The sequence below is a fragment of the Antechinus flavipes genome, chromosome 2, assembly GCF_016432865.1.
Source record: "Antechinus flavipes isolate AdamAnt ecotype Samford, QLD, Australia chromosome 2, AdamAnt_v2, whole genome shotgun sequence".
Lineage (NCBI taxonomy): Eukaryota > Metazoa > Chordata > Mammalia > Dasyuromorphia > Dasyuridae > Antechinus > Antechinus flavipes.
In genome coordinates, this window is record NC_067399.1 from 262,757,026 (window position 1) to 262,768,704 (window position 11,679).

The following is an 11,679-nucleotide window of genomic DNA, read 5'->3' on the forward strand; positions in this document are numbered from 1 at the left end:
TTCACCAACAATGTATTAGTGTCCCAGTTTTCCCACATCCTCTTCAATATTCATCATAATCTTTTCCTGTCATCTTAGCCAATCTAACAAGAGTGTAGTAGCATCTCAGAGTTGTTTTAATTGGTATTTCTCTAATCAAAAGTGATTTAGAGCATTTTTTTGTCTGACTGGAACTGGTTTTAATTTCTTCATCTGAACATTGTATGTTCATATTTTTTGACTGTTTGTCAATTGGAGAATAGCTTGAATTCTTACAAGTTTGAGTCAATTCTCTATATATTTTAGAAAGGAGGCCTTTATCAGAACTCTTAAATGTAAAAATGTTTCCCAATTTATTGTTTCCCTTCTAATGTTGTCTGCATTAGTTTTGTTTGTACAAAAATATTTTAATTTAATATTGCTTTATAATACAGTTTTAGTTCTGGCACAACTAGGCCAACTTCATTGGCATTTTTTTCCTAATGAAAAATTCCCTTGAAATTCTTGACCTTTGGTTCTTCCAGATGAACTTTGTTATTATTTTTTTCTAGGCATTTGATATTTTTCCAACTGATTAGATCTGATTTTATTTGTATGGAAAGTGTATTGCAGTTTTGTTCATATAGTTCTTGACTTTCCCTTGGCAGTTAGAGTTCCAAATATTTTATATTATTGACAGATATTTTGAATAGAAGTTCTCTTTGTATCGCTTCTTGCTGGACTTCGTTAATAATATATAAAAATGCTGATGGTTTGTGTGGATTTATTTTGTATCCTTCAACTTTGGTAAAGTTATGAGTTGTTTCTAATAGTTTTTTAGTTGATCCATTAGGGTTCTCTAATAATATCATCTTCAAAGAGGGATAATTTGGTTTCCTCATTACCTACTGTAATTCTTTTAATCTATTTTTCTTCTTTTATTGCCAAAGCTAACATTTCTAATACAATATTGAATAGTAATGGTGATAGTGGGCAAACTTGTTTCACCCCCAATCTTACTAGAAATGGTTCTAGTTTGTCCCCATTGCATATAATGCTTGCTCATGGTTTTAAAAAGATGCTTCTGATCATTTCAAGGAAAAATCCATTTATTCATATACTCTCTAGTGTTTTTAATAGGAATAGGTGTTGGATTGTGTCAAATGCTCTTTCTTCATCTATAGAAATAGTCATATGATTTTTGTTAGTTTGGTTATTGATATAGTCAATTATTTTGATAGTTTTTCTAATTTTGTACCTCACCTGTATTACTGTTATAAATCCTACTTTATCATAGTGTGTAATTCTAGGGATGACTTTCTGTAATCTCTTTGCTATTATTTTATTTAAAATTTTTGCATCAATATTCACTAGGGAAACTGGTACATAATTTTCTTTCTCTATTTTCATCCTACCTGGTTTAGGTATCAGCAGTATATTTGTGTCATAAAATGAATTTGGTAGCAGTTCTTCTTTCTCTCTTTTTTTGGATAGTTTGCACAGTATTGGAATTAATTGTTCTTTAAATGTTTGGTAGAATTCACATGTAAATTCATCTTGTCTGGAGTTTTTTTCTTAGGGAGTTGATTAAAAATTGTTCTACTTCTTTTTCTAAATTGGGACTATTAAAATAATTTATTTCCTTTTCTGTTAACCTAGTCTATCTATATTTTTGTAGAGATTCCTCCATTTCATGTATATTATCAAGTTTATTGACATATAGTTGAGCCAAATAACTCCTAATTATTGCTCTGATTTCTTTTTGATTGGTGGAAAGTTTTGCCTTTTTATTTTTGAGACTATTTGATTTTCTTCTTTACTTCTAATCAAATTAACTAAAGGTTTATCTGTTTTGTTGTTTTTTTTTCATAAAACCAACTCATTTTATTTATTAATTTAATAGTTTTCTTACTTTCAATTTTATTAATCTTCTCTTTTATTTTCAGAATTTGAAATTTGGTATTTAATTGAGGGTTTTTTTTCTTTTTCTAGCTTTTTTAAGTTGTAAGACCAATTCATTGATCTTCTCCTCTATTTTATGCAGGTAAGCATCTAGAGATATAAATTTTCCCCTAATAATCGCTATTGTTGCATCCTACATATTTTAGCATGTTGTCTCATTATTGTCATTCTCTTGGATGAAGTTATTGATTGTGTCTATGATTTGTTGTTTCACTCATTCATTCTTTAGGATTAGATTATTTAGTTTCCAATTAAGTTTTGGTCTATTTTCCCTGGCCTTTTATTGCATGTGATTGTTATTGCATCATGATCTGAAAAAAAAAATGCATTTACTATTTCAGCCTTTCCACATTTGATTTTGAAGTTTTTATGCCCTGATACATGGTCAATTTTTGTATAGGTTCCATGAACCGCTGAGAGAAAAGTATGATCCTTTCTATCTCCACTCAATTTTCTCCAAAGAGCTATCATAACTAAATTTTCTAAAATTCTATTTACCTCCTTAATTTCTTTCTTATTTATTCTGTGGTTTGATTTATCTAGTTCTAAGAGAGCAAGATTGATATGCCCCATTAGTATGGTTTTGCTATCTATTTCTTCTTGCAGATCTCTTAAGTTCTCCTCTAGTAATTTGGATGCTATACTACTTGGTGCATATATGTTTAGTATTGATATTGCTTCGTTATCTATTGTACCCTTTAGCAAGATATAGTTTCCTTCCTGTCTCATTTAATTAGATCTATTTTTGTTTTTGCTTGACCTGAGATCAGCATTACTACCCCCTGCTTTTTTTTTTTTACTTCATCTGAAGCATAATAGGTTCTGCTCTAGCCTTTTACCTTTATTCTGTATGTATCACTCTGCTTTAAATGTGTTTCCTGTGAATAATTTATTGTAGGATTCTGGCTTTTAATCCAGTCTGCTTTCTGCTTCCATTTTATGGGAGAGTTTATCCCATTCACATTCACAGTTAAAATGACTAATTTTGTATTTCCTGCAATCTTATTTCCCCCAAGTTATGTTTTTCTCTTTTCTTCCCTCCTTCTCTCCTCCCCAGTATCTTGCTTCTGATCACCATCTCCCTCGATAACCTTCTCCCTTTAAAGCCCCACCACTACTTCTCTTTTTTCTTCTATTAGCTTTCCCTTTCTTTTTCCTTCCACTTCCTTATAAGGTGAGAAAAGTTTCTCTGTGATATGTCTGATAATCTCTCTTTTAGCCAATTTTGTTGAGAGTAAGATTCACACAATGTTCATTCCCCTCCCTTCTTTACCTTAATTTTAACTGGGTTTCTTTGTCTCTTTGTGACATGTAATTTCCCTCATTTTACTTCTACTTTCCCCTTTTTCCAGTACAATCCCCTTTCCACATCTAGTTTTTTTTTTAATATTATAATAGTAAAAACAAATTATACATGTGCTCTCTATGCATACCCATAACAGAAATATAGTTCTCAAGAGTTCTTTCCTTTTTACATTTTTATGCTTCTCTTAAGTTCTATATTTGGAGGTCAAATTTTTTGTTCAGCTCTGGTCTTTTCATTAGAAATAAATGATATTCATCTGTCTCATTGAATGTCCATCTTCTTCCCTGAAAGAAAATGCTCAGTTTAGTGGGGAAGTTTATTCTCAGCTACATTCCAAGCTCCTTTTACTTTTGGGATATCAGATTCCAGGCCCTTTAAAGTGGAAGATCCTAGGTCCTGGGTAATCCTGATTGTGGCTTCTCAGTATTTAAATTATTTCTTTCTGGATGCTTGCAATATTTTTCTTTGGTCTGATAGTTCTGAAATTTAGCCACAGTATTCCTTGGAGTTTTCATTTTGGTGTTTCTTTAAGGAGGTGATCAGTGAATTTTTAAATGGCTATTTTACCTTATGATTCTAGGACCTCAGGGCAGTTTTTCTTTATGATTTCCTGAAAGATAATGTCTAGGCTCTTTTTTTCAGGCATGGATTTCAGGATGTCCATTAACTCTTCTATTGTCTCTCCTAGATCTATTTTCCAGGTCAGTTGTTTTTCCTAAGAGGTATTTCATAATTTCTTCTATTTTTTTTCATTTTTTTATTCTGTTTGACTGATTCTTCAAGTCTTATTGAGTCATTCATTTCCATTTGTTCAATTCTAATTTTTAGTGTATTATTTTCTTCACTTACTTTTTTAGCTCCTTTTGTATTTGGCCAATGAATTGTTTTGTTCATTGCATTCTTTCATTTCGCAACTTCTGTTTTTCAACAAATTGGGTTTTGTTATATCTTTTTGTTAAGAGGTATATGCTTTTCCAATTTCATCAAATCTATTTTTAAGGAGTTTTCCTCAAATAATTTATTTTTCCTTTTCCATATTCTATTGCAAAGATCTTACTTCACTTCCCCATTTTTCTTCTATCTATTTTTTATGATCCTTTTTGAGATCTTTGAGAAAGCTTTGTGAAATGGGGACCAGTTCATATTTCCCCTTGGGGATTTATCTGGAGTTGATTTGTCTTTAGGAACCTCAGGGTTTGAGGTCTGTTCTCTCTCTCCATAAAAGTTGTCTATAGTCAGATTTATTTTTTTTATTTTTTAAAGGGTTGAGATCTACTCTTATAGCAAAGGGATGGTGGCTGCTTTAGTTTGTCCTGAGGCTGGTGTTTCTAAATGACTTCCAGTGCTGGGTAATCTGGCCAGGTCCTTCATTCTTCTTGACCTCAGAGGCTCTCAATTTGGCTTTTGAGTGTCTTGCAGCAAATCTGTTAAAGCATAGTTTGAAATCAGCGCAGAGTATCCTAAGTGCCTCACAGAAGTTTCCATGTGTGTGGACATGGCAATGCTCTGGCTCCCCACCCCAACTCTTTGCTCCAGGATCCCTACACTGTGGTTTGTGCTCAGCAGATTGTCCTCCTGCCAAATTAAACAGTCCTTTTCTGAAGTTCTTCCAAAGTATCTTCTTTTGGAAATGTGTTGTATTCCAAATATTTGTGGGTTCTGTTACTCAAAACCAGTTCAGAAGCTTAATCTGCTATTGGTTTGAGAAGTCAGTGGAAGTCACAGAAAATCCCGTCTGCTCTTAGCCGATTTAACAGTCCATATATTTTTGAGAAATGAAACTTTTGTCAGAAAAAGTTGTTGCAAATATTACCCATCAATTTCTGTTTTCCTTCTAATTTTACCTACATTAGTTTTGTTTGTGCAATCTTTTATTTAATTTAATGTAATCTATGAAAATAATGTTCTAAATCCCTTAGTGTTGGAAGGGATTGAAAAAGCAGGAACACTAATATATTATTGGTGGAGTTGTGAATTGATCCAACCATTCTGAGGAGCAATTTGGAAATATGCCTAAAGGGCTGTCAAATTGTGCATACCCTTTGATCCAGCAGTGTCTCTTCTGGGCCTGTATCCCAAAAAAATTATTTTAAAAAAGGGCAAAGTTACATATGTGCAAAAATGTTTGTAAGCAGCCCTTTTTGTAGTGACAAGGAACTGGAAACTGAGTGGATGCCCATCAATTGGGGAATGCCTGAATAAGTTATCAGATATGAATATTATGGAATATCATTGTTCTATAAGAAATGATTAGCAGGCTGATTTCAAAATGGCCTGGAGAGACTTGCAGGAATTGATTCTAATTGAAATGAATAGAACCAAGAGAACATTTTACATAGCAACAACAATATGATGAGATCATCAATTCTGATGCATGTGGCTCTTTTCAATGAAGAGATGATTCAGAACAATTCCAATAGATTTGTGATGAAGAGAGACATCTGTGTCTGGAAAGAGGGCCATAGGGACTGAATGTGGATCACAGCATAGTATTTTCACTTTTTTGTTGATGTTTGCTTGCTTTTTGTTTTCTTTCTAATTTTTTTTTCCTTTTTGATTTGATTTTTCTTGTGCAGAGTAATAATTGTGGAAATGTGTATAGAAGAATTGCACATGTTTAACATAAAAATTAAATAAAATAAAATTTAATATAATCAAAATTATCTAGTGCATATTCAATAATGCCCTCAATCTTTTCTTTTGGTCCATAGATTTAACAATATTTTCTAAGCCCCCCCAATTGGTATCAAGCTTTATGTATAATTAATTTATCTATTTATCTATTTTGACCTTATTTTAGAATATGGTGTGAAGTGTTAGTATGAGACTGAAGCAGATTTGAAAAGATAAAAACTATTATCCACTTGACAAATAGTTAAAAGATATAAACAGGCATTTTTAGTAGAAATCAAAGCTGTCAGTCACATTAAAGACTTAGTTACCCTGATTAAGAAAATGATCTAAACTCTGGGAAATGAGTGTGAACCACTACATAGCATTTCCAATCCCACTGTTTTTGTCTGCTTGCATTTTTTTATTTCCTTCACCAGTTAATTATACATTATTTCAAAGTCCAATTTTTCTTGTGCAGCAAAATAACTGTATGGATATGTATACATATATTGTATTTAACATATTTAACATGCATTGATCTACCTGACATCTGGGGTAGGGGGTTGGGAGAAAGAGGAGAAAAATTGGAACAAAGGTTTTTCAAGGGTCAATGCTGAAAAATTACCTAAGCATATATCTTGTAAATAAAAAGCTATAATAATTTAAAAAAAGAGTATGATCTAAGAAAATTCCAAAGAATACTTGATTAAAATGTTATCTACCCCCAGAGAGAGAATTCATAAATTTCAAATGTAAGTTAAAGCATACTTTAAAAAAATATATATTCTTAATTTTCTGGGGTTTTTTTGGGGAAAGGAAGAGATATTTTCTTTTTTAAACATAACTAATATAGAAATATACTTGGTATGACCTCACAAATATAATAAAAATCTAAGTGCTTCTCTTCTCAAGGAAAGGGGAAAGAGCTGAGAGGAAAGGAAAGAATTTGAAACTCAATATAAATACACCAGCTGTAGATACACTGAAAGCATTTTTGAGACAACTCCATTAGAGGATAGGATAAGAAGGATAACATATATACTCCTCTCTCTCCAATAGTCTTGTTTGAAAAAATATTTTTATTCAGCACATCTACATCATTCCCTCTCTGTCAAGTGGTTTTGAGAAATCATTGGCCCTTAGACATTAGAATATAGTTCATCAATCTTTCACAGTAATTTTCTTTGAAATGTTATCATGGTATAAATTGTACTCCTGGCTCTGCCCATTTCATTTTGCATCAGATTTCTCTGAATCAATTTCTTTTATCATTTCTTACAGCACCATAATATTCTAAAATACATATATGCTCTAATTTATTCAACAATTAACAATCAAGTCTCCTGTCATGACCACACTAATAACTAATAATAAATCATTTCCTTATTTGTCATCCTTCCAAATTTTCTGGATATAAAGGAGAACCTCAAAGTTAATTGAATTTGCATATTATTTTTAGTGACTTAGACCACTTTATGTTTGTTGATAGTATACCTTTCTTATTTTGAGAAATGCCTATTTATATTATTTGATCCTTCATTTTTTGGAGAATAGCTTTTTTTCTTCTCTATTTGAACTAATTTCTTATGTAGCTTAAAAATTAAATAATTCAGAGCACTTCAAAGATTTTTCCCTCAAAATATTCAATTTCCATTTGATTTTACCTCCATTTTTTTCAGGTGTAAAAGAATTATATCTGTAATGATTCTTCAGTTCAACAAACTAAATTATCATGTTTATTAAATTATCAAGAGCCTTATGGGAGTTTTATTTGTTTTATTTTATTTTTAACAATGCAAATTCTTCTCTTTGATTTAATTAATTTTTTCAAGTAACAAATATCTTTAATCAATTTATTATACTTTCTATTTCCTTTCCAAATTTAGCATTAAAAATCAATAAATAAGTCCCTCAATTCATATGTACATAGTTCAACAAAAGAAATCTTTACATTTCTCATGCCAAAAATGGTCTCTTTCTGCATTTTAAGTTCACCTCTTTGTCAAAAAACAAGTGGCACATTTCTGTTTTATTCTTTTTTAGACATTTACATTCTATTTCCATTATCTGAATTTAGAAGTCTTTCAAAGTTGTCTTTTTCTATAATGTTGTTATCATTGTATGAATTTTTCTTCTATTTACACTCACTTTATTCTCCATTACTGATTCTGTTCATTTTACCAAGATTAATAATAATGGTAATAGTATTGTCATTTTATATTTATGTTGATAGCACTTCATAGTGTTTAAATTCACACTAATTCATCTCTAAAATAGATTTGGGATTTCATAAGTATAGGGAAACGCTTTTGAGACAATTCCATCTGACAATGTATATAACAATGAATTCCTTCTAACAATGCATATTCTTCTGTAACTTAAAGTTTTATAATTACTGAGAAAAATAACATTTCTTTGCTTGACAATGTTATATAACCTTTATGAACTGAGATAGGAACCAGGTCTTCCTAACTGTAAGGCCACGTATCTTTGTATTTACTGTAATGTTTCTTATACAATTATTATCAGAACTGTGACAGACACACATATCTACTTCACTGTGTCACTACATTCTATTCCAAAACTCTGATTGTCATTTCCTAGTCTGTTATCTGAGAATGCCTTTGAACACAGCAAAATCTCAATCATCTTATTTTCAGATGAAAGTTAATATGATTTCTAGGAATTATAAACTAGAGAATTTGTTAGAATAGGAATTACTACTCCTTCTGTTTTTATGGCAAAAACATCATAATTCCCTTCATAACATATTGTTAGTTCATAAAATGTACAATCATAAATAACCACTATAAATTAACACCTTTAAATGAGTTTGTTTTTTATTAATTACAACAAAAAAATTATATATAAATTTTAAATAGTAAGCTATGAAAAAATATGATGTATATGTATATACCAGGAATATACCTATTCTCTTCTCAGTGCCCAACAATTTATAACAGGAGAAGCTGATGATGATTTTCTACCTTTCTAGATGAAATCCTAAGTACTTTTAGTATCACTTTCTGTTTATCCTGAGAAACATGGGTGTGAAACATGGGTCTCTATTGCCTAAATTCTTAGATTTAACAAAGAATACTGTTGTGAGTGAGGAATACTTTGCCCAGGGGGTGGGAAAAGGAGAAGATTAATTGGGTTTACTGACAAGATAAGCCTGTATTTCCTGAAAGAAGATTGTTACTCAACTCCTCATTCTCTCATCCTCATATCCATTCTGTTATCCATTTTGCCTTCATTTCCTTTCTCACAAATGTTGTTTTCTTTCCTCTGATATTGCCACCACTTTGGTACAAGCCTTCATGACCTAATACTTGGAATATTGCAATGGCCTGCTGGTGGAGTTACATGCCACAAGTCTCTCCTACTGCATTTTATCTTCTACTCAGCTGCCCGTGATCTAACTAAAGTTCAAGTCTAAATATGCCATCCTGCTACTCAATAACCTCCAGTGATTCCTTATCATCTCTAAGTCAACTATGAATCCTCTGGCATTCAAAAATTCACAGCTTACCTTTCTAGGTCTCCCCTACCTTACTAGTCTTATTATACTTTTTATCTCTTACATCCTAGATATTTGATCCAGTGGTACTAGACTCCTTGCAGTCTTAAATAAGATACTTCATCTTCTAATTTGGGGCATTTTTCCTGCCTGATCTCTACTGCTTGTCTGAAATGTTCTTCATCTATGCTTCTTGGTCTCCTCCCTTTCCTTCAAGCCTCAGCAAATACTCTCCTTTTATATGGAGCTTTTATTAACTCCTTTAATTCTACTAACTTCCCTGTGTTGGTTATTTCTGATTTGTCTTGTCTAGAAATTGTTTGTAAATGATTGTTTACATATTGTCTCCCAATTGAATTGTAAATTCTTTGAAAGCAGAGACTGTTGTTTATCTTTTCATCTCCAGTGTTTAGCATAGTGCCTGGCACTCAATAAACACTTAAATGTTTATTGACTGAATGATTATTACAATACTTCAGGAATAAAGTGATGTGGACCTATGCTAGAGTTGTGACAGGATCTGAAAAGAAGATTTATAAAAATGTTACAAAGGAAAAATTGTCAGGATTTAACAAAAAATTGGAAATAGAGAGTAAAAGAGAATAAGGGTTCAAGATTGACACCTACATTATTACAAGCCTTGGTGACTGGAAGGATGGTTTTATCCTCTACACTAATTGGGAATTTCACTATGTCTTCTAATAAAAAGATAAATCTAAGAATTTCTCTTCAAATTCATGTACTGATCTCCCAATTTCCTCAGAGCAATCTTCATGTCTTTATTTCTCAGGGTATATATGGCAGGGTTCAACAGAGGTGTAAAGATTGTGTAAAATACTGCAAGAAACTTATCCACTGAGGTTATGTTGAGTGGCCACAGATAGATGAAGATACAGGGTCCAAAGAATATCACCACAACCATAATGTGAGCAGAACAGGTGGATAATGCCTTGACTACTCCATCCATAGAGTGATGACACACAGTGAGTAGGATGTGGGTATATGAGATCAGCAAAAGAAAGAAGCAAATCAAGGCAAGAATTCCACTATCAACATTTACCATTAGTCCTAGCATATAAGTATCCATGCATGCAAGCTCAATTAACAGGGGGAGGTCACAAAAAAAGCTGTTCATCTCTCTAGGTCCACAGAAGGGCAAATCTATGACCATAGCCAATTGACTTACTGAATGCACAAACCCAATAGTCCATGAGATCACTACAAGTCCAATGCATTTTTGCTGGCTCATGATGGTTGTGTAGTGAAGTGGCTTGCATATAGCCACATAACGATCATAAGCCATGACCACGAGGAGCACCATCTCACCCCCTCCAACAAAATGACCAAACAAGATCTGACACATGCAGCCCCCAAAGGTGATGGTCTTGCTTTCTCTAAGAAAGTCCATAATCATCTTTGGTGTTGTTACTGAGGAAAGCCATAAATCAACAAAAGAGAGGTTGGCCAACAAGAAGTACATGGGAGAGTGAAGATTAGGATCACTGATGACTGAGAGAATAATCAGGATGTTGCCTAAAATGATGATCAAGTAAAGCATAGAAAACAATAAAAACAAGAAGACCTGCAGCTCACCAGAGTCACAAAGCCCCAAAAGCACAAATTCTGCTACCACAGAATTATTTGCTTTATCCATTCAGTCCAATATTTACTAGAAAGTTTCCTAGAAATAAGAAAAAGACTGTTTAGTTTTGTGAAATTAAAAAGAGAGCTTAATTTTCAATCTTTGCCTCTCAAATGAATCTCTCTACACATAAATAAGTTAATACCAAGGTAATTTGTTAAAAAAAATTCCTCCATTTCAGATCAGTGTTCTGTCATCCATAGAGACACATCAAAAAGTAGGGAAAAAAGGGTAAGAGAGATATCAAAGGATATGAAGAGATGAAGAATAACAGGAAGTAGAGGCAATAAAAGAAAGATAAAAATAAAGAAAATAAGAAGAACAGGGAGGAGAGAGAGAGAAAGAGAAAGAGAGAGGGAGGGAGAGAGGAGATGGTGAAGACATTAATTTATTTTGACATGCACATGATTCTTCATACCATATAAGGTGTTTTCAAAATAGAAAGCCACAATATCATAGAATTTTAGAGTTGAAATACTCCTTAAAGATTATTTACTTCCTCATTTTTGGAACAATGCCAACTGAGAGCCCTAGACTTAGTCAATATCTCAGGTTGTAAACAATGGAGCCCAGATCTCCTGATACCCACTCTAGTACTCTTTTTATGTAGCTATACCACTTTATGAATTCTAATTTTCCTTATTTCCAATTTTAAATATATTATTCAGGACCATATGA

At 32.2% G+C, this 11,679-nt stretch overlaps 1 protein-coding gene across 1 annotated transcript; it reads right to left on the reverse strand.

Annotated features, from left to right (window-relative positions):
• Positions 1 to 10,074: 10,074 nt before the first annotated feature.
• Positions 10,075 to 11,013, reverse strand: LOC127552519 (olfactory receptor 4K14-like). Its single transcript, XM_051983028.1, has one exon. The coding sequence runs from the start codon at positions 11,011 to 11,013 to the stop codon at positions 10,075 to 10,077; it is 939 nt and encodes a 312-aa protein (XP_051838988.1).
• Positions 11,014 to 11,679: the final 666 nt, after the last annotated feature.

Excerpts from the sequence above, each read along its gene's own strand:
- LOC127552519 (XM_051983028.1), bottom strand. The coding sequence starts at position 11,013 with ATGGATAAAGCAAATAATTCTGTGGTAGCAGAATTTGTGCTTTTGGGG.